This window comes from Empidonax traillii, unplaced genomic scaffold (assembly GCF_003031625.1).
Source record: "Empidonax traillii isolate 1590-97213 ecotype Southwest subspecies unplaced genomic scaffold, ASM303162v1 scaffold356:size572493, whole genome shotgun sequence".
In the NCBI taxonomy this organism is placed as follows: Eukaryota; Metazoa; Chordata; class Aves; order Passeriformes; family Tyrannidae; genus Empidonax; species Empidonax traillii.
Genome location: NW_020955549.1, coordinates 446,694 through 470,360, shown reverse-complemented (window position 1 = coordinate 470,360; position 23,667 = coordinate 446,694). Strand labels below are relative to the sequence as shown.

The 23,667-nt window shown below is 43.8% G+C and overlaps 1 protein-coding gene across 12 annotated transcripts in view; it reads right to left on the bottom strand.

Moving 5' to 3' along the window:
- The window catches only part of IQSEC1 (IQ motif and Sec7 domain 1), a 316,957-nt gene that overhangs the window by 24,271 nt on the left and 269,019 nt on the right, over nt 1-23,667 (bottom strand). For 10 of the 12 annotated variants that reach the window (XM_027892538.1, XM_027892539.1, XM_027892540.1 and 7 more), the window contains 3 exons: nt 20,006-20,285; nt 14,939-16,203; nt 1,484-1,645 (listed from right to left, as the gene is read on the bottom strand). In XM_027892538.1, coding sequence (XP_027748339.1) covers nt 1,484-1,645; nt 14,939-16,203; nt 20,006-20,285 — 1,707 coding nt within the window. Of the gene's footprint in view, nt 1-1,483; nt 1,646-14,938; nt 16,204-20,005; nt 20,287-23,667 lie in introns of all 12 variants that reach the window. The other 2 variants (XM_027892550.1, XM_027892548.1) reach the window with 2 other exon arrangements.

The following is a 23,667-nucleotide window of genomic DNA, read 5'->3' as shown; positions in this document are numbered from 1 at the left end:
AAAGCCTGGCTGAAACAGCTCAGTTAAGAACACATTCATTTCAACAAATGATTGCTGGGGGGATGTAGCAGGTGAGTCTGACCTCGTTCTTTACAATTCACCTCCTCCCAGACAGAGACACACCTCTGCTTAAGTCTGTCTGAGGTGCTGAGGGCAAGTGATTCGTTCAGCATCACAAAATGCTCCACGGAATCAGAGTGGCTTGGCCTGGGAGGGACCTTAAAGATCAGCTAAGATTAGAATCCATCTCGCCCTGAACCTGGTTTTCCCTTTAACAAAAAAAAAAAATAAAAATTAAAAATAGACACTTTCTGGAGAGTCTTCCCCCTAGTTTGACCCATAATCACAAAATGCAGCTGATCCCTGTGAGTGGCCAGCGGTGACTCATGCTGAATGAACAGGGACTGCATCCAAGCAAGCCACATTCCGTGACTCTGCAGTGTCAGCCTGGCTCCAGGCTCTGCTTTGGGGGTGCTTCCCTTGCTTTCTGCTGGGGCTTGGACTGTAAGAAGGCAGCTTTTAATAAGGCACAGGAAAGAGAGAAAAGACCTCTAGAAAAAGTCTCTGCATCTGTAGCCCAAGGCAGATTTCACTACAGCTTTCATTATATTGTTAAATAAAACAGCTATTTAAAAAAATGGTGGTGAGAAGTTTCTCTAGGCTTCCTTAATGGGAAAGATATTGTGGTTTTTGCTAAAATTCTCAGCAGTTTTGTTAGGCATCTAGCTAAAATTTTATACAATATCCTGGAAAAAAATGGACTAAGATGTATTCATGTTTACAGGCCAGTATGTCAGATACAAAAAAAAAAAAAAAGCCCCAAAGAAAACATGTTTTAAATTAACACCCTCTTAAAATAAAGCAACTTTGGTCTACTCTCTATATAAGGTTTACATATTTATGACCAAGCTGCTAAAAGTCTAATTTTCTGCTTTGCATTTCTTTTGGTTTTTAAGACCTGGTTTTCTTTATCTAATCTTTTGGAAAATAACAGTTTGTATAGATCTTGTCAGCACGTGCCTGCCCAGGCACAAATCCCTCCTTATCTCACATCTGAGCCATTTGGCTCTAATAATGATTCTCGAGTTCTGTTACTGATTAAGCCTTATGTGGCCTACAATATTTTTGAGTTTCATTCAGTAAATTATCTGGGGAAGGAAAAAAAAAACAAAAACAAAAAACAACAGACCTTTGAAATAACATCCTCTAAGGCCTATGAAATTAAAAAACATAAATTTAGAGTAAAATGCACGTGGCTGCAGAGAATCTAAGTCCCTGTGAGCATCTTGCTGGATCAATAACCGAACCAGCAGCTTACCTGGGAAGCAAAGATGCTCGTGTGCATCTTTTTTTACCCTCTGGAGCGTGGCTTCCTCACCTCTCAGAGGAAAGCACGGGACACCCCGAGACTGGTGAAGCACCGAGGTGAGTGCTGAGCAGGAGAACACCCCCCTTCTCCTCTTCTCCCCCCCACGACACTCACTCCAGCACGTCCCGGTTGAACTGCTTCTGCCGATTGCCCAGGAACTCTCCGATCATCTGCCTGCTCAGCCCCTTCCTCTGCAGCAGAAAGTGGGCGACGCCCACGGGGGTGTCCGGCACGAACCCTCGCTCAATGAGGTACTGCACTCCTTTTTCAGGTTTCCTGAGGAGAGAAGGGAACGCAAAACTATTAATTTTCTTCCATTTCTGCCACTCTGGCAATCACTTTTAACCAGTGTAACACCACTGGGGATGAATGCAGCCATCCCGCTGGACACATCGCTCACTGCTCATAGCTGAAAGCACCAAGCAGCTTTGAAAGCATCTCTGCATGTTATTACACATTTCCCTGCTCCACAACCCTTCCAAAGAGCAGCTTTGTGTTCAGGCAGCCTCACTTGCCAAACGCCAAAGACGAGCCCAACACCAGCCACTCAAGGCTCCTGTTGCTGGGAGAGAGGGACCTTCCACAAACTGAGCTGAAAAGCTGCTGCTGGAAAACAAGGAACAAAGAACAGCCCCGACCTCCCACCCCACTGCTGTCAGAAGTTAAACATACTGAACAAAACAAGCGGTGCAGCTTCCAAGCTGAGAGGACAAAAAATGGAAGGGAAAACTGAAGGCAGTCGAGCAAAAAGCAGCAATTAAAAATGGTGCAGCTCCCGTGTAATTTAGATTTTTGTTTCTTCCTCGTCCTTTAACACACCCATTGCCCCAGATCTCCCTCCCTCAGACAAGCACCTTCTTAGTCGCTGCAGTATTTTACATCTCTTTGTACCTCTCCAGATTTAGCTGTAACCATTTTCCCACCTCAAAACAAAGCAAGTTGAAGCTACTCATCGTAACTTGTTAAGAAGTGCGCTCTGGGGAGGAGGGGTGGGATGGAGCTGCTTTCTGGCAATAAAACATACAGGTTATTAAGGCAAACGCTGCTCAGATTTAAAGTGATGCAAAACTGTCCTCCCAGCACAGACTGCACTGTCACCCAGCAGTGCCACACAACAACCCACCATCACTCATTTTAGAGATACTAGAGAGGGATCTTTAAAAAAATCAGTAATTCCATCAGCAGCTTTATTTTGTAAAGAATTATAATATAATGTCCACCTGTCTGACCCGATGGATGCTTCCTTTAAGGCAAGTAAAATCAATTTCTAAGGACAAGGTGACCGCACTATTTTTAGGCAAGGTTGATCACACGACCATAACCCTTCCCCAGGGCTTTTAATTGCAAACAGCATCACTAAATACATCACCAGACAGTTCTCCTACTCTTTTACACTGCATTATTATACACTTAAGACCCAACTAAGAATTAGACAGATGAGAGAAATATATATAATTTAATCGAAAGGGACCTCTCAAATCTCAATTTCTTGCCTCAGCTTTGTGCCTCTTTTCATCTGAAATGAGATTACACACACACAGTCATCTTCTGAAATTAATCTCCTTTGTACTAAAGAAGTACCTTTTTTTTGCTAAGCAATGTAATTGCCACATTCATATGCTTTTGAGCTGTATTTCAGAATTGTTAAGCTTAATTTAAATTCCCAGCATCCAACAAAAGCAGGAGTTTTCTCCATGCCCCTTGTTAGTGAGCTGCATTTGTCCATAACGTCCAAAGTGATACGGACCCAGGAGAGTTCCTCTCCAGCAACTGTCAAAACACCTCAAAGAGCACTCAGGAAACACACCTTGATCCAAAGATCACCTTCACTTGACATATAAACAATGCTAGATCATTACTTACTGTACTGAAAACCAACTTGGATTCCTGCCAACCTGCACGAGCCTGAACGTTTCGAATCACAAAGGTGACACATCATTTATTTTTTTTTTTTTTAGTTAGTTTTATTGCTGCTGAAAGCTCCCTCCCACCCCACCCCAGGCGTGATATTATCTTATTCAGGAGGGAAAGTATTTAACAGAACACGATGACTCTGTCAGAGGGCTCTGAATTGCTGTGCAAAAAAATACCCAGGCAGCAACAAGGGTTTGGGGAGGGCAGGTTTAAAAAGACACCACAAGCAAGCAGGGATTCTCCTGCTGGCAAACCCAGCTGTTCAAAACTGGACAAACTTTCTTTTTTCACCAGGCCCTCAGTTTTTTTCCTGAAGTGTATGACTGGATGCAGAAGGGAACGGGACATGAAAGGGTCATGGATTTAACGTGGGATAGGACACCTGGCATAAGTTTATCCTCATTTCTGTCTGCTCAGAATTGAGCACAGACCGTTTTGTACTTACAATTAAGTCTTTTGTGATTAGGAAAATTCCCAGTGATGCTTCTTAATTACACCTCCCAATAACAGGGAAGATGAGAAGCCTATAAATAGCAATCGAGGAAGCAGCATAAGCAGAGCAGTTATTTCCAGATTTGAATACATTAACTAATATCAAAAGAAACCCTCTAAAGCCACCACCTTCCACAGCTGAGGAGATAGGTGTTTAGAGATATTTAGACATATTTAGAGAACTTTTGATATTTACATGATTGTTTCCAAAATAAAGCTTGAAACTGTCTGCTGTCTCAAAAATAAACCAAACAAAACAACCAACACTGAAAGGAATCTACTAAGGAAGAAAAAAAAAATCAACTAACACAAAAAGATGTGCAAAACCACATTTACACAGGATTCTCAGGTGTTGCTTGAAGGGCTAAGGACCTTGCCAGAAACTGTGTAATAACAAGACCTTTAGAGTGGTTTAAAGTGACTTTTAGGGGAAAAACACTGATGGAGGAAATGATGCAAACTTCAAAATAACAGCTCAAACGAGTATATTTTAATAAGCTTGCTTCTCAGAGAGTACTGGTCACCTCCAGTCCAAATCTGGTCTTTGTGTGTTTCTGGAAGCAGGCTGGGTCCTGGATTCTGCAGCAATTCTTGGACACTAGCATCTTCAGGAGAAAGCATGTTCAAGGATTGAAGAGTACAAAAGCACACACCAAAACCAGTTAAAAAACAAAGAGCAAACACCCTGAACCTCCCTAAAAAAAAAAACACGTTCCCTCAAAAGCCAAGACAACAGTAAACTCCTGCATATCCCTGCTGTTTCCTCTAGTCAGTATTATGCCTTTCCTTCCCAGGTGTAAAACCGGAAGGGAATTTCTTTGTTTAGGTGGGAGTTATTTATTTACTCAGTCAGTTCTACCTGCAGTTCTGAAAGTGTAAATTCACTGGAAGTTCGTGTAACTTGCTGCCATCTGTGTAGATCTCATTGGAGTGGGGGTTTGTTGGGCATTTATAGCTTGGAAGCCGAGATGGAGTTGTTTTTTGTTTCCTTTCAACATCTGTGCAGGTTGAATCCCCAAAAGTGACAAAAAGGTCTGTATGTGTAGGATTTTTGTTAATCTAAGTGATGTATGAGGCTCTCCCAAGAATGAGCTCTGCTTTGGGGTACGGGGTAGAAGGGAAAAGAACAATAAGAAACAGGGGAATAACATCAAAGTTGGTACATTCCTGAAAGAAGAGTCCCTTATCCAAGTGAGGAATATATAAAAAAAAAAAAGGATGTTTTTCCTTAGACTAAAACATACTCGTGTACAAGCAGCACAGTATTGTTAGAAAAACATTGCATTCCTCATCTTCCACTGCCATGAGCAAATCAGTAAGGAGAGCAGTGATCCAGACATCTCAGTGCCATTACTTGTCTCAATTAACTTCCACCTGGTCAGAGGAAACACTGACAGAGAAGTTTAAGATACATGATTATTACAAACATTTACACCGTGTGGGACTGTCCCTACCTGCAAGGACAATCCCCATTTAGCTGCTGCAGAAAATCTGGATTGCCAGCAATAAAAAACCAGACTAAAACTCCACGAGTTACTCAACATGGACTGCCAAAATAAAATAACATCATTCCAGTCCCTGGTCTGACACCTCCTTTGCTTGAATTCTGTTTTCAGAAGTGCTCGAGAACCTGCCCGAGTTTGAGCGAGCAAAAAGTCGGTCAGAAACCCCTCCTGCTTTAAAGAGGGGAAGGATAATCTGCTGACTGACTGCCCAAAGCTTTCAGGAACTGTGCTCACACAGCCCAGCAGGCAGTGCAGGGTCAGGGGCAAACACACTGATTGCTTTGGGGCCACAAAAAGAAACACTGTTAGAAACACAGCACCTTTTGCTGCTGTTGGACATGAAGCACCACCAGTCTTCAGAGGCTTTGCATTCCCTAGATATTCAAAATGTTTTCTTTAAAATGACAGGGAATACCACAGTGCAGTGATTCTGAAAAGTGAATTTGGTAGAAGAAAAGCTTTTAGTTGGATTCTGGATGGTAAGAGAGATCAGCACAGGCTTAGCATGTACTGTTACCCACAGGACTTGGAGCCAGTCTTACTGCCAGACCAACACTAACCCCGAGTGCTGCAGCTGGAGGAGCACTTCAGGGGCAGTGCCAGCACTGACATCAGCCCCTTCCCTTGCTCCTACAGCTGGTTTGGGACTTCCTCACAAGCTGTTCTAGGAGAAAAAGAGGTTTTGTAGGTTTGTGTTGGGATTTTTTTTTTTTTTTTTTGGGTGGGGTTTTGGTTTAGTGGTTTGATTTGGTTTGGTTTTTATTATCATTTTTTTTAACCCAGCCAAGCTCTCCCATGGCTGCACCATCAGTTGTACCATCCAAGCCACAGCGTGGATAAAGTGCCCATGTCCACAGCACACCAAGAGAAGAGAATAAATAACAAGCACTACCTCAAAAAGAAACCTTCCACAAAACCACAGTGCAAAGGTGGTGAAAACCTTCTCTATCCCCCACTTGTGTAAAGCTTACAAACACCCAAACCACACGAAATCTTTGTATTTCCTTTTAGAGCTCAGACAATAATAGAGCTGTGAGATGGAAGCATCCATGAACAAACAAGCACAGAAAGCAGCTGGCCCAGGCCTAGATTTCCAATACCCAGCAATGCCAAAAATATCATTTCAAGTAAACTAGGAATTTATTAACAGTGCAAATAACCAAAAACACACTGTTCTCCCAGCTGCCTGAGACAGGGGGGATAAAGCCAGCCTGGCTGAAAATGAGAAGCTTGGTAAAACTTCTTGAAATTCAGTATTTCAGTAGGCACATCTCTGCTTTTTGGTTCCTTGCCTGTGTTCAGACACACACACAAGACACTGGAAGGACCATAAGCTGAGAGAATCTAAAAACCAAGCAAACCAGAAGTACAAACATTTCTTAGAAGCTGTTAACACTGCAAACAGAAACAGCTGCCAAAGAAATCTTTTCATTTCAGGGGTGGAGAATTTAAAGCAGCTATGATGCCAGCCTTCTGTTAAAAAAAAAAAAAAAAAAAAAAAAAAAAAAGAAAAAAAATCTCCCTTGCCTTTGATACCAGAGACCTCATTCTGAAAATATTTACAGTTGTCACAAAACCAAGCATTACCTAAACATTAAAACCCAGGGATGGCTTTCTTAAAGCAAGAATCTAAGACTTTTCTTAGAATCATTGAAGCAGTTAACTATTTTTAAACAACCGAGTTGGCAAGAACAAGCTAGTTGAACATTTCCCTTAGTCCGGCAGACTGCTAAATTTTGTTTCTATGTGGCTGTTACTTCTTCCTTCACTTTTGCTGAATAGCCTGTTGCTGCTGCAGCGAAGCCAACAGAATCCCTATGGCTATTTTAAACCTTCTGGCTAAAAAGAAAAAAAAAGCCAATATCCTTAAAATACTACCAAAATTAGTGGCAAAACAACTTGTCAGAGTTCACTCAACTGCACAGCAAAGGCAAAAGGGACTGAAAGGAAGAAAATGAGAGGAACTGAGGGGGAAGCCTGAGCTGTGTCTTTCTCAGTTGCACAACCGTTTAATGTAGAGAAAAAAAATTTAAGTGTGAACTGCATCTTCTGGTAATTACAAGAAAAAGTCCTTGGCTCAGGAAAATAAGCCCAGGAACTGCACATTTCTCCCAGTTCCTCTGCATCTCCTGGAAACAGGAAGATGGTTATTCCCACGGTTTGGGCAGGAGCCCTCCAGTTTGCCCCGCAGGGGGGATGATTTCTCCTCACATTATGACGTGCTCATTTTCCAAGGTTCAGTCAAGACCAACCCAAATATCCACCACCACAGACTCGAAGGTTGCAGCTTCCTTTAAACCACACCAAATCACCTGGAGTAACCTCTGTTCAGGGAAAGTCAGTTTATACTTGTAGCACCCACGAAAGAATTCCCCAGGAAGTGATCTCAGTGCCCAGTCCTATTCGCTGGGGGAGCAGAATAAAGAGAGGAAACTGTGGATTTTGATTTTCATAAAACTGGGTAACTGGCCTAAACGGTTCTACCACCCGGTTTCTTTATGCCAGCGTGAAGTGCTAGGAAATTACACATTAAACATTGCTACTGCCTCTGAGTGTTTGGGCCGCTCTGAAAACTATGGCCTGAATAAGAGCTGATTGTAAAAGGGTAAGAAGTGTATAAAAGGCACCTAAAGGGTCAAAGCAGAAAGTCTGGGTTATTCTGATAAAGGAAGGAAAGAAGAGTTTAAAGCTATTTCAGCAAAGGGGTTTTTCTGTGCAAGAAGCAACATCCTTAAGCAACAAAAGCACAGTGAAGAGGCACACCCCAAGCAGTTGCAGTGCAGCAGCTGGACATGTCCTTGCTGGTAAAAACAATCCTGAGTCATCATGTTATAGCACAATTCCCAGCTCCTTGTTATTCCCTCTCTTGGCAGTGGACAACCTGCTTTTTTTTCTTCCCCCCACCATTCCCTCCTTCCTCGCAAGAAAAAAGAAAGATTTTGGTTAAATAAATGGCCCAAAACGCTCCATGTGGAGTTTCCCCTCTCCAACCCAGTTGCATTTCTGCATTTCTCAAACAGTAGGGAAAGGAGTTTGTAGCTGCCAGCAGAGCAAAACACACTCCACTTTGGGACAAACATATGGAAAAGCTGCCATTTCTCCAAGCACTGTTTGCCAGGGCTCATGTTTATGCAACTGTTGGCAGGAATGAGGCACTAAGATGACTATGTCCTTTAAATTGAGGAACCCTCCCTGTCTTTATGTCTTGTGCTGTCCCTGCCCTAAATTCTCCTCCCACACCCTCACCAGTTCCACATAACAGAAGCACTTCAGCTTCAATTTCTGCACCTCTGCTGGCTGCAAATGGGAGACACTGCCAGCCACATTCCCTTTGAAAGGGACACCTTTGAGATGGGCAACATAAAAATACTGGTTAAAGATCTCCACAGTTTCCATTTACAGATCCAGCAACCCCCAATTCAGTAGCTAGATGTGAACTGTTACACAAGAAGAGGGAGCTGCCGTGCCCTTCTCCTTAACTCTGGCGTGACTCTTGAGGATCATCCTGTGCAGGGCCAGGAGCTGGACTGGATGATCCTCCTGGGCCTCTTCCAACCGAGCCTATTCTGTGATTCTTCCAAGGGTTCCTACACAGCCTTCCCAGCTCCTTATCAGACTGTCCCCTGTATCCCTGCAAAGGCAGCTGCTCACATTTTTCACCCTCCAAATCTGATCACTTGAGATTTTGAGAACAGGGGAGGAGAGGGGGAAAGAGGGGCTGGAAGGCGTTAAAATTCTGGCCCCTGGAGTTACATCAGCTGCCTGTGTGGGAGCTGCTGCTGCAGCCAAATCCCTCCACTCACGGCGTCGTTCCCTGATCACCCTCGATCCCCGATCACCCTCGGTCCCCGATCACCGCTGCATCCTGAGCACTGTCCTGGCACAGCAGTTCCCTATCCCATCCCATCCCATCCCACCCCATCCCATCCCACCCCATCCCTGGCAGCAGGATGGAGCTGTGTGCCCGGAATGCTGAAGGGCAGGCGGAGCTGGCAGCAGGGATGAGGTCATGGCTCTTTCAGGGATCCAGGGACATTCATACACACACACACACAGTCACTGCCGGTCCTGCTGCAGCTTTTCCAAAGCTACATTTGCCTTCAACAGTTGGTAGAGTTTATACCTTCCTTTGAATGGCAATAAAAGGAATCCTTGTGTCCATAGTAGAAACTGGCACTTGAAACAGTATTATATAAATACTATATATACACTATTGGTTGAATCCACAGTTCTACATTTCAGCTGGTTTTCATGGGCAGGGCATAATTTATGCTAATTAAGGCTCTTGTTTTGGAAAAAAAAAGGAAGAAAAATGGGTCCTCAGGGAGAAAAGATAAAACACAAAGAACAAAGCAAAACACACAGAGCCTTTTTTTATTTTTTTTTTCTTTTGGGTGTTCTCACTTAGGGCTAAATGTTTTTAGAAATAATGAGAGTCATACTAAGAACATTCTTCTCTTCTTACTAACTCCTCGGCGTGTTAGAGGACAAGTTACATGGAGTGCTTTGATTTTAATTTTTGTTGGAACTGTCTGTGGCTGAATAATCTGCAGGCCAGATGTTGCAATGACAATAAAGTCCCTCTCAGCACACACATGAGGATGGCAAATGGCCCTGTTGTGAAATCCTGAACAGGCCTCTTCTCCCCCCTTTCCTCTTTCTACTGAATATTTCAGAAAATCATGGAAGACACACAATTTGCAAAGAGATTAGAGATCAGCTGACAAAATAATCAGTTCAAAGGTAAAGAGAACCAACTCAGTTCTGCTTTACACCTTCTCCCTCCTACTCAGTCTGCACTTATAAAGCCTAAAATCATTAGAAATCTTTCCAACAAGCTTTCATCTTAGAATTCTTAGGGGATCAGTAAAAAAGTGCATGTTTGCAGGCCAGATATTAGAATGCTCAATGGGTGCCATGAGACCTGAGCATGTTCAGCATCTGAAGTGAAATTCATTAGGCATGTGATTGGTATAAACTGACAATGTTGGATCAGGGTGCTTCTGACAATAGTTAAAATACTGACTACTCACAAAACTCCTTTTTTAAAACAAAATTAATAACGATTGGCAAGTTTTAAGGATTTCTAAAGGAGAAAAATTTGCAGTACTTTCTGAATCCAAATTACCTTCAATCTCTACCTACATGTAAATGATGGAAACCTTACAGCTCTGTTGAACTACTGAAGCTGCTTTCATGGAAAATTAAAAATATGCCTTCTCACCAATGTTATTATTGTGTGGTTCAGATTTCCAACATGAATTTCTCTAGAAAATGTAATTTCCAAGCTTGTGTTTGGTGTAATCCCACCAGCACTCAGCAAATTCATATCTGCTAAATAAAATAAATAACTTCTTAAATTAACATTCCAAAGAATCTAGAAATGTTAAAAAAAAGTCTGCTCCAGGAATTAGTATCCAATTCATATCAAAAGTGGTTTTTAAATGTTGAATAAAATCCTCCCCATTGTGCAATAAACGAAGCCAGTGGGGCTTTTAGGGCAAAAGATGATCCATCACTGCATATTTCAAACAGATCCCAGTGCCTTTTTATCTCTGTCAGTAAATCCTTGGAGAGAACTTTGGAATAGCAGGAACCTTGATAATGGCCTGTTATAAAGGAAGCTCCAGCAAACCCTTCAGAACAGGATGTTGTAACGCACTGAGGACACCGGGGAACAGTTCTCCATCTCTCATTACCCCTTCCAGAAAGCAAAAGAGGACAAAAAAAAAAGGGAGGTGGGGGGTAAAAGGCATCTGGGAAAAATTACTGTGAAGTTCTTGCTGGCCCAGCCTCTCTTCTAGCACTGGGAAGTGGCGACATGTCCAGGATGTAGATGGAACATCAGGATGTACAGGGAGCCCTCCCCAGAGCTCTGCCCCAGCACAAGAGCAGAGCTGGTGGAGATGCTCCACAAGCTGCACTTCACTCTCCTCACCAGCAATGCCAGAAACTGGCACCAGCACCAGCAGGACCGGCAAGAAATGCCACAGGCAGACTGCCAGATGGGAGAGCACTTTGATGCCTTCCAGGAATTGATACCCCAAAGGAGATCCCCAACGTGACTCTTGGCTCGGTCCAAAATGGGACCGAGCAACGCAAACTTCATCTCCCATCTCTTATAACACGAGGCACAGGCACATCAAACTTTCAAAGCCATCAGAGCTCTGCTGAAAACAGTTTATTAATAATACAACGAGTGCTTGTGCCCCCTGCCCAGAGCGCTGCAGGCTCAGCCCCTGTCCCAGCAGGAACTGAAGGCACTGCTGTCCCCAAACAAACACACCTGGCAGCCATGAACGCCTGGGGGGCAGCCAGAGTTGCTGCCACCCTCCCCGTGGCACAAGAGGAGGCTTTCAGGCAGTGTATTTCTCCCCTCACACACGCACAGAATTCCAGCCTGCTCCTGCTGACTGCATAGCTGAGCCAAGGGCAGGACGTGCCTCCCCAGACTGCTGAGGTTAAACCATTCAGTCCCGGTTAATCTGTCAGAACCATCAGTGCAGCAGCAGCAGAATGGAACCTGAAAATCCTACCAGATTGGGGTGCAATAACTGGTAAACCTGGTATTTCCAGCCTGCAGTCAAAACAAACAGCAGAATGAAATCACGGCCCTTTTAAATTTTTTTTTCTTGTTGTTCTTCGTTTTAAAGCAGCAGTCAAAAGGCCTCTTGAAGCCTTGTTTATAAGCAAACCACTCTCAAAGGCTGGATTTGCATTGGCAGGGTTTGGAGTCTGCAAAATAAACCTTTCTAGGTAGTGTTTTCCTTCTGCCTATAAGGGAGGGATGGTTTCTAGCGTAAATTCTCCCAGACTACATCCCTTTCCAGCTACAGTGAGGAAAATGCCTAATTCAACACAGCTGGCCTGTCCGAGCCTCCCTGGGAGCTGCTGCTCTCTGGGCACGCACCTGCAAGCCTCCCTTTGGGAAGGCAATGAATGGGAACACACACTGACAGCCCATTGACATCACCACTGCCATTCAGCGCCGGGCCAAGGCACAGGAGCTGCTCCTCAGTGGCCGTTTCTTTGGCAGAGATCACTCCACTGGGGGAATATTTTATGTTCTGGGATACTACTGGCTATTACAAAACATCTTTTTAAAAGTACACTTCTTTTTTACTCAACACTTTGCAGCTCCAAATTGACTGCCAAGATACAGTCTGAAGCAAATTCTACCACCCAGTGATTGATAATCGTAGAATCACAGAACGGTCTGGGTTGGAGGGAACCCCAAAGATCATCCAGTTCCAACCCCCCTGCCATGGGCAGGGACACCTCCCACTAGAACTTCAAAAACTCCTAGAAAAATGATTTTCAACCCCCTGTAGTTTTTCCTCCCATGTCCTGTGCTCTCCATTCTCCAGGGACCTCTGTGCTACTAATGCCTTGCATATATTAGTGGTTAAGATCACTGGACCACCAGTTGTGCTCAGCTTTTACTCCACCCGTAGCTGCCTATTCTAACAAAGGGCCTCTGGTAAGAAAACTGCACTTTGGCTCCTGAATATTGTTACTGTAATAGGAAAACCAGGAAAAAACGTAAAAATCATAAATTGAAATTTCGACTGTGACAATAGCGACTTTCCACGTCTTTAAAAACTTCATTCTTTTGGCACTCCTAGTGAACAAAGCAGATGTATTTACTACAATTCATGCAAGGTTTTGAGTTCTTTGCATTTCAGCCAAGCTTCATGTACCACAAAGAAATTACAGGATTATTTGTTAATTAAGGTTTGGGATCTTAATTTGCAAGGAAGATTTCAAAGATGCAGTGAAATGAACACGAAATTCTTGAAAAGACATCCCTAATATTTCCTCTGGTAGATGCAGATATTTGGAAAAGCACTTGCCTTCTTGTACTAGGAGAGTTCAAAGCCACTTCTGTCAGCATGATGCTCAGGAGGTCAGTTGAAACTAAAGCCCCTGTACAGCACAGATCTAAAAAGAATCAGGATTTTTCATCTTTAAGAAATCATCCCCTGCAAATCCTGGCAAGTGCCTGAACACGATGCCTGCCCTTCACTCACCTCACAAGGTGCAATCCCACCTGATACAGTCTGAAGAGATTTTCAAAAGTTATTTCCAGCTCCCTTTTCAAAGAGTTTACAGACTCAGCACCATCACTCTCTGTGGTGGTTCAATACCTGACACTGCACATTATCGAAAATGTCACCACCATCTGCAGACCTGAAGAGCCACAATCAAACCCCAGACCCATGGGCTGCTGGGGGGGCCTGTCTGAGCCATCAACAGATCAGAGGGACACAGCAAAGGCAATGACAATCTTCACTTCCCTGTCAATACTGGAGATTGATGCAGTGGGGAATGAAACAATCACACTAAGAGGTGCTCTCTGAGCAGTTCTGCCTTGCAGCACTCACTGCTAAGAACTGCACACCACCTTACAACTAGCCAGCATATAAAATAGGTTTATCCCTGTTCAAGTCCATGCAGCAAGATCACTTAGATGTGTTTCAAATAACAGTTTCTGTTCTTCTCTACTCCTGTGTTTATTTTTCCCTTTCAGCCTCCTACTGATGTGTCACTGGAATCATCTGACAACTTACAAAGCTCTCATTCATTGCTGCCCGAGCACTTTTTCCATTCACCTTTTTCCTCACACTGACTCAAAAGGCTCTGTCATGAAGCCTGCAGCTCACTGATCACTGACTGCTTAAGGCTTAATTGCTGTGCACAAAACCCAGCAAACACCAAGTCTTTTAAATGTCAGCCAAGAGCAGCACCACCTTCCTCCTCCTCTGCTCTGCCCACGATGTCATTGTTTTCAAATCTTCCAAAAAAAGCAAACTGGTGTGTCTTCCTACCCAGGCAACTTCACGAGCAGAGATCCTATGACCTGTGTAATTCCAGCTGGTTCAAAGCTTCCATAAAGGCCTTTTCCCAAAGACATACACCCAGAGCTCAGTGTGTTTACAACAGAGTTTAGGGTTCTAATTATTTGCTACCCTCTCTCATCATATTCCTGGTTTTCTGCAGCCACGTGGGAGCGTCCAAAGAAGAAAGTATTTCAATAAAACAAAGAAATGTGAGAAAGTTATTTATAGAAGTTTCAAACAACTCCATACATAGTCAACTTCCAGTCCAACTACCAGTCATAGGCAGAAATACAAATTTTGTGATACTTATATGATAAATAATAAATATTTACTTAGTATAAAAAAATATTCAGTGCACTGGGTTTCAGTATCAAAGTTTTGATGAAATCTACTGAACAAATTCTAGGCCCTGCCGGTGTAATTCAGGAAATTCATCTTGCACTGCTCGTTTTTTCGAATTCCCACACGACAAGTGCTACACCACCTACATGAGTAGGGCAGGAAGAAATCTGAATTTGTTATAACACCAAAAAAATGGATCGGGATCAGGCCACCATGTTTCTCCACAGGAAAGGAATCAGGTTAATCTTAAATAGTTCCCTACCATTTATGTACACATAATTGTATTTTTTCTTTTCCCCTGAAGCCGTTTAACTGTGGAGACGTCAACCTGTAAGTACTTGAACACGGAGAGCCACCACAAGCAGCTTGTTTATTCCCTGAAAGGTCAGTATTAGACACCAGGTTTACCTTATCCAATACAAGACAAATATTCCTGGTTCCTTCTGAGAGGAGAAGGGAGGAAAGGCTGTACTCACTTGTTGAAGAGATTCAGCCCAATCCGATAGTGGCGCTTCCTGATAACGTCGTTACTGAAGGCAGGGGAATCCCAGCTGTTGCGAGTTTCTTTGTGGTAGGTTTGTTTGCTCAGGGTTTGCTCCCTTAGGCTGTCTCTAGAAGAAGATTCCGAGCTGCAGTTTATCGTGTCATTCGAGTTGGAAGTGCTGTTGATGCTGTCGTTGTCTCCGTCGGAATAATCCGACTCCGACTTGCTCTGCCTGTTTGCTGTGCCATTGATGGCCAAGTGACTGTCTATAGGCCTGGCCCTGTGTCTCGCCTCCTGCTCCTCCCGGGTGATGATCTTGGCAGGAATGCTGTGAGGGATATGTTTTGGGCTTCCCTGCTGACTCGTGATGCCCCGGTCGTAGGCATTTTGTCTCTTTAACGAGCCCCTCTCCGAGCGATCGCTCAAGTCCACGGAGCTGTCACTGGGTGGCTCTATGGTCAGCAAGGGCAGGTGATCCATCCTCATCCTCTGCTCCTGACATTCCAGGGACGGGGTACTCCTGCAGCTCGTATCAGTGTCTATCTTATCATCTTTGTGGGTCATGGACCAGTACTCCTGGGAAGAGTTCACAGAGCGGAGCCTCAGATCCGACTCTGTGCTGGACGGCCTGTCCACAGACTGGGAGAGGGGAAGGGGTGGAGACAACTCCTCCTCATCGATGTACAACGTGACGTCGCTGTAGGACGCCGTCATCTCGTCGAGCTTCCTGGGATCCACGTTGTGGATGGCTGGTTTGGCTGGAGCGCAGCTGTCCCTCTCCATTTCACGGCCTCTGACCTGATCTGCAGCCTGGATCTCGTCAGAGTGCAGACTGCGGCAGTTCAGTGCATCATCAATGGACTCCGCCAGGGATTTCACCTGCCTGGAAAAGGCATCCTCCAGTTCTGTTATGGCATCAGTAAAATCAGTAGATGCCGCCGGAGACTTCATTGGAGTTGTCTCTCCAAGGTCATCACATTCAGACGGTACCAGGGATCCCAGCTTCGAGCCATCATTCGTAACAGAAACTTGTTTCCCCTCGAAGTAAGAGCTGTGGACTTTCTCAGGCCCTTCAAAGGAAAACTGCATTCTCATATTGGACAGGACGATGCGCCTCGACATGCGATTTTCGGACATAGAACTGCGGAGGCGCTCGAAGTTCTTGTTCATCTGATACTGGCGAAAGGCGGTTTGGATGGTGCGAGCAGCATGTCTGGTTATGAGACGGCCCCCATACTTCCGTTCTAGCATCTCCACCTGCAGGGGGGAGCACAGGTAATCTGGAGCTTAATGTAGGTTAGAACGAGGTTAAAGAGTAGGAAAAAAAAAAAAATAAAATTCTTAGGACAACTGCAATTTTCAAACGTTTTTCAAAGAGCGCACACTGGTTTTGAAAGCAAAAAGCTCAAAGCTCCAACAGCGAGAACTGAACAGCAAATTCCACCCTGAAATACAAAAATATGACTGGGTGAATACTGTCACATAGAGCTGTGCTGTTGGCAATTTGTGGTCATTTAAGTGTTGGCTCCCACACACATGAGCAGTGGCGTGCCATGCCAAGGCAGACAGGACAGAGCTCTACTGCAGCATATTGCTGGCACTCTCTCTGTGGGGACAACTGCAGAGAAGTGAATTCCAAGCACAAGGCAAATGGCCACATTCTGGGAGTAAATTCTCAAAGGGGTCTCCACCTTCCAGACAGGCACCTGCATGAATAAAACCCACGGAGCATCGTTTCACCCAGGCCTGATACCCAACAAAACTGAGCCTCCCAGAACACACACTTCCAGAGAGGTGTCTCTTGACAGAATAGCCACAAACACATTTTTCCTCAAACCAAGAACGTATTTCAGAGTTTCTTAATACAAATCCAAATTTTTTTTCAACCTTGTAACTACTCTCAAAATTGCCAGTGTTTCCAATTAAAGAGAATGAATAGGCAAAATAAACACATAGAAATGCTATCAATTTAACCCAGTGAAAACAATGTGTCAATACCTCTGAAAAGGTTATAGATTTTCAAAGCTTTTCTTCCAAAACAAAAGCAGCAGCATAGTATCCTAGAATGGTTTGGGTTGGAAGGGGCCTTAAAGGCCATCCAGTTCCACCCCCTGCCATGGGCAGGGACACCTTCCACCAGCCCACGTTGCTCCAAGCCCCTCCAACCTGGCCTTGGACACTTCCAGGGATGGGACAGCCACAGCTGCCCTGGGCAATCCTCAGTGTCTCACCCTTTTAGTTTTTTAAAAAACACTGAACAAGATGAATAACTACATTTCTTTACCCCCCCCCCCCAATATTTAATTTCTGCTCTGATTAGTGTTTGCCAGATCAATACAATTCACAAACACAAACCACCTATGACAAATCAATATGTTTAGTGCTACAATTAAACCCAAGTGATTTCTTCTTGCCTGCAAACTCAGGTACCCTTTCTCATGAGACACCATGTCTTCTTTAATCTCATACCTTGGAGATCTCTCCAAGTAATCTCCAACTAACTGTTAAGTTCAGACGCTGACATGCAGAGGGATCTTCATCCCCCTTCTATGAAAGGAACTAAATACGACTAAAAATTATTTTCTAGTCCATTCTGTCTCTCATTTGGGAGGAGCTGATGTATTTCTTTCAGTGCTATTGCCAGGTTCAGCAGCTCCCATTCCCCTTCCACGTTTATGATCACCTTTTTTGCTCACTGAATCACTGGTTTGTTTGTTTTTTTTTTAATTAATTATAGAGGCAAAAAATATTCTGCACAGTTATTGGCATAAACTAAGGAGGCAAACTTCTCAGGTGGACTGAGATCAGGGTTACTGGTAAGGAATTGTTCTTTTGACTGTATCTTTCCATTTCTTTTAACAAAGCTCAAAAAGCTGTTACTGATCTCTGACCAGCTCCAAATTCCATCTGGATTTACATTTCCAGATGTAAATTTCTGCATAATTTTCTACAGTTTCTCTTTTGAAACAATTGTTCAGCCTTTCACTCCCAAATGGGGCGTTTTGCCCCCACATTTGCATGTGCCAAAGACACTATGAGGTTACTTGTAAGGCACTCTGAAGATTCAAAAATATTCAAAAAATTATTATGAACGTAATAATCTATCACAACCTTGCCACTGCTGCCACACACATTTGCTACTATTTCTATTTGTAGTATATATACAAATATATATATATGTATATATATGTGTGTGAATATCTGTATATCTATTTTTATAAATCATAAGAGATTATTTTGCTGGACTAATCTCAAAACAAACTAACTGTCCATTCAGTTCTCCTCTCAAAACTAAATGTCAAACCTAATGAAAAGTAAACTAGCATAGCTAGAGAGAGAGAATTAAACACAACCTAATATTCCATAAAATAAATTACCTGGACTTTATTCCTGCAACAGGCTGTTGTCCTTCAGCTTTACACAGAAAATAACATTATCATTGATTATAATAAATTGGGGGGGAATTTAAATTGAGAGTATTTTCCAACTTGCCTAGATGAGTTAGACTTGTGATTAATATTTCTAATAGATTTTAATGTCTATTTCAAGCACCTTTTCAATGCATATTTAATACAGGTTACCTTTAGGTCTTGGACATTTTCCTACATGGTTTTTAGCATCTTCAGCTATTTCAAGGAGAGCTTTTCAAGAGCAGTAACCAACTCTTCAGTATCAAGCTTCCTTCATGTACCATTGTCACTTTTCCTTGTGTGAGACTCCCTGAACAAATACAAAATAACATCTGCAGTCCTCGTTCTCCATCAAACTGGCACAAAAGGACAGATGGAATGAGGCTCTGTGGAATACCTGCAGTGCAAGAGATCTCTTCAGAAAGCCTCACACTCTGTATCAACCCCTGGTGAGACATCCAGCAAAAATCACTGGAGAGCTCTGATCTCACAAGGAGCTCCAATTCAGTAGCAGAGCTGGCATCAGGAACCTGGTGTCCCCACAGTTTGGTAAGCATGGAGGCTAAACCAAACTTGTGCCTGCTATCCCAAATATTGGATATTCAGCTTCGAGGCAGAGCTCAAGATCTGTTCCTCCAGGTCCTTCTGGAATGACATCTTATGATTCCCTGCCCTGAAAATGAGAGTTAGCCCCTATAAATTTCCCTGACGGTCAATGTTTGGTCCAAAATCAGGAGTAGTTGGTTTCCTGCCTATGGAATTTTGCCCCTTTCACCATATTAACAGAGAGGTTGGAGTGACTGTGGAATTTACCTCGATGACCCCAGGCTCTTGGGGATGGGCCTGTGCAGGGCCAGGAGCTGGGCCTGATGACACCTGTGGGTCCCTTCCAGCTCAGTGGGTTCTGTGATTCTGTGGTAAGATCTCTAACCTAAAAAACCCCTCCAAACCAAAAAACATCGATGTATCGGCTATCGTTCATCTACCACTGAAATCCAGTGCATATTTGCTTACCTTAAACTCTTGGGGCACCATTTTCAAATCATAAATGGGAACTTATATGGCGATAAACGTCTTTCAAATAGGACTACATTCAAAGCAAACCCTAAAAGGAAAGGCTGACTGTCTTACAGAAGCGCCTTTTTAGGGACAAAGCCTTTGAATATCTACACCCAGTTCTTTGTAAAGTATGTGGGAGTTTTGCCTAGTTGAGTAAAGCCAACTAATGCCTTGAATTCACCCCACAGGTACAAGAAAATATCAGCTGCAATAAGCTGTTCCTTTCTGTCAGAAACAACAAAGATATCCAGGTTTCAAAACGACTCATTTGCTCAGGAAAATATTTTGCATTTTTACGTTCTAGTACTTGCTCCGAGCACAAGTTCCTGGTAGAACTGTTTTTATTATTAAAACTATCAACACACCTTTTACACCTTTCTTCAGGTAGGGAGGAAGGTGTATGGGACACAGGGGTGGCACAACACAGGATAAAAGAGTCATAAACCTCAGAAATGCTGGCACACGACTATTTTGAACTAAGCTGGGCACAGAGAAAAGGCATTTTCAGCACCACAACTGAAGCAATTTACAGTTTACAGACACGTCGCCATTGCCTCAAATCAAGCACCAAGGCCCAAATAATTAAATACCTGCTTATCTTGGAGGTCCGAGGAGAGTTCATAGCTCTCAGAAAGCGACCGTGACCGTTTGATGGCCTCTTCCTCCGCCTGTTTGCGCAGGATGGACGTGGAGTGCTGCAGTTTGGGCCTCCGCGCCCGCTGCCCCGGCGAGATGGAGTAGAGCCCGTAGGGAGAGGGGTCGTAGTGGTCCGGGCTGATGGCTGAGCTGTGGGTTATGGGGCCTTGGGGGTACCCAGACGGACTATCCAGGGACGTGCCGGTCTCACTGCTCGGAGCTTCGCCCTCCACGCTGCAGGAACGAGAGACAGGAGAGGCTCGGTGAGTGCTGCCCCCCCCAAACCTCAGCAACCAACAGCACAGCTCTGCTCGGGGGCCTTTGAGCCCCCCAGCACGTTTGGTGGAAGCTGTTACACATTTAGTGCAGTTGTTACACATCTTCCTGTCAAACATCACTGTTTTTGCGGGACTCTGAGCAAGTCTCAATTTGTCGTGCAGCCATCACCTGCAGATCACGAATAGAGCAGGACAGTGCAGGTTTCAAGCACCAGGTCACTTTGTACAGTAATTATTAATAACATCCCGACTAAGTCAGTCAGCAACTATTGCGTAAAATGAATGAAAACTTCTAATTTCTTATAATACTGCTCATTTCTGTAATAGAAGGGTTAACTTTGTTCATAAAATCTTATGTGTATGAGGGAATAAGGAACTTTTGTTATAATTCAACAAGATAAGTTTCATGGACATCCTGTTAATTAAGCAAGTGTCAGTAAAAATAACTGCAGACATCTTGCTAAACAAACAAGTATCAGCATTGGTAAAATTTACAGCTGATAAGAACTGCAGCTTTCATCTTTGACAAATCCCAGATGACCACTTAGCCATCAATGAACCACGAACTCAAGCCTCAACGCAGCCACATTCAAAACTCGGGACTTGGAAATGTATAAAAAGGAACATTTACTACATTTTCAGTGTGTGTCTCGGGCGGGGTAACTGCCCCCCAGGCCACCCAGCGCTGTTTGCTTTATTATGGCTTGCTTAATAAATTTATCAATGTTTAATTGGAATTGAGTTGTCTAAATTCTTATACTAACTTCTAACAATTTCCAAGTTGTTCTGTTCAAAGCGACAGATGCTTGTTGGTGTCTTTCCTTGCTTTGACAAATTAAAGCAATATTTTCTTACCCCCATATTACAGTTTGACATAAAAGGATTACTTTCCCAGAGATTACTCAATAGAGAGCTGGGATTTAATGGACCTTGAGAGCTACTAAGTTTCTAGAGACTAAAGTTGGTGAAAAGTAGCTACAGGAGAAATCTCATTTATTTCTCTGTTGGTGAAAGACTGCTCCCATGGGATACTTTTGGCATCCTTTGGAGTAAAGCACCCCATGGGATGTTGTTCACAGCTAATGAAAGAAACGTGCTTTCAGGTGAAGAAAACACATTAGAAACTATCTGGCAAACTAAACACTTTGTTTTCATGTGAATGCTGCTAAGGAATAAAGGAAAGGAAAAAAAAACATTTTTGTATTAAAAGGGTGGTATGTAATAGGAAACATTTTAAAACTGAGCACTAGGTGTATCCTGAGGTCCTGATGACACAGCAGTTTGTAGTGTAGGGCACTCTCACACTGCAACAGGATTTGCACTCTCACTCTTCCACATCATCATATGTCTCACATCAGTATTTCCTGTCTGCCTCACCCTGGGTACACAGAGCATCGACAGCAGAACAAAACTCTACTTTTTTTTTTTAATCCCTCAAAAGATTTAGGAAGCACTCCACACATGACCAAATATAAGCATTTGCAGCACTTGCCCCACCTTTTATTTTAGGAGAGGTACAGCCCAGCTCTCCAAAGGAGTAAAATTCCACATTCTCACCACATCCTGTATTTCTTATTTTGCCTTCATTCACACGAAAAGGAACATAAAAAACCAAAGTCCTCCTGTTGTCTCTCAGCAGTCCCTTCAGAAAGTACTGACTGAACATCCTCCACCAGGAGAGAAGAAGGTTAACACTGGCCAAGCCCTCCCAGCTTGAACAGTGGGTACTTTTAAAGGGAAGGAGAAAAAAAAAGCCCCTTAGATTTCTTAAAATGCTTCTATAAACATGGAAAACTGAAAGCAAGTACTCTTTCTTTGCCCATCAAAATATGACTCTACCCGAAAGGTATTTTCAAACATACTTAACCCAAGCTGGAAATATTTTCAGTGTGCACACATTACTTTTTCCAAAAAGGAAGCTGACAGGAAACTAATCCCTTTCCCCTCGTGATCCAGCTGGCTTTCGACTTCAAAATGATAAATTAGCCCCAGTTTTGCTAGTGACACTGAAACTGTGTAACCACCCACCGAACACAAACAAATCATCCTCCCTGCAGCATCCATTAAAGAAACAGCATCACATTCTCCCTTTAAACTCTAAAATACCTTTCTCTGCCCTGCCAACCCTGAGGCCACACTGTTCTGCACATCACAGGTTCCTAGAGCAAGTTTATGTGTAAGTACTTTTCATGCAAGTATGGAAAGTCTGTTTCTAACAGGAAGGCAGGAATTATCACTATTTCCCCCTTCTTAGGTTTGTACCTTTTTTTGCCAACCTCACCACTGTGAGCTATATAATAACAACCCTTCCATGTCGACTATAACCTCCTGTTGGCATTTTAATAATGATCCATTCAGTGGATCACTTAACCTTGTCAGCAACAAAAAGGCACTGCCCCAGCAGAAGAAGGTGGAAGGAGGTCTGCCCAGGGCTCTGATGAAAGTTAAGGGTTTCTCCTCAATTTTAGTTTGCCTCTTGTACTTTTTCCAGATACAAATGTGATGCTTGATCTCCCAGGCCTATTCCCTACCACCCGACCTGTGAAGCAGGGAATTAATTACCTTTCCAACAGGCAGCCTCCTGCAAACAGCAGCCCTTCAAAGCAAACCCAGGGGCACAGGCAGTACCACATATTTCAGGGCTTTCTCCCATCCAGCTCTTGTGCCTCTTGAGGAGCAGCTGAAGCTCCTTATGAGCTCCTGCATTCCAATGAACTCCACTGGCAAGGAAAAGCAGCTTGCTTTCTACTTCCCACTACTGCACGTATGTTTGGAAAAGACAAACATTTCAATAAATATGACTCGTGTGAGGCTGTAAGGGTGACAGGTTGGATTGCTCTACTGAGGGGGAACAGCACTCAGAGCTGGTGGAAGTGCTCTCCAAGCCACTTTCCATCGTCCATCACCAGTCCTGGTTAACTGGGGAGGTCCCAGGGGACTGGAGGTCACCAAATGTGACACCCATCTACAGGAAGGGACAGAAGGATGGACAGGGAACTCCAGGCCTGTCAGCCTGACCTCAGTGCTGGGGAAGGTCATGGAGCAGATCATCCTGAGTGCCACCACATGTGCAGGACAGCTGGGGGATCAGGCCCAGCCAGCACGAGTCTGGAAAAGCAGGTCCTGCTCGACCAACCTGATCTCCCTCTGTGACAAGGTGAGCAGCTCAGGGGTGAGGGAAAGGCTTTGGATGGGAACCTGGATGCAGGAAAGCCTCTGACATCCCCAGCATTCTCCCAGAGACACTGGCTGCTCATGGCCTGGATGGCTCACTGCTCACTGGGCTCACAACTGGCTGCTGGACCAGGGAGGGGTGGGCAGTGGAGCGACATCCAGCT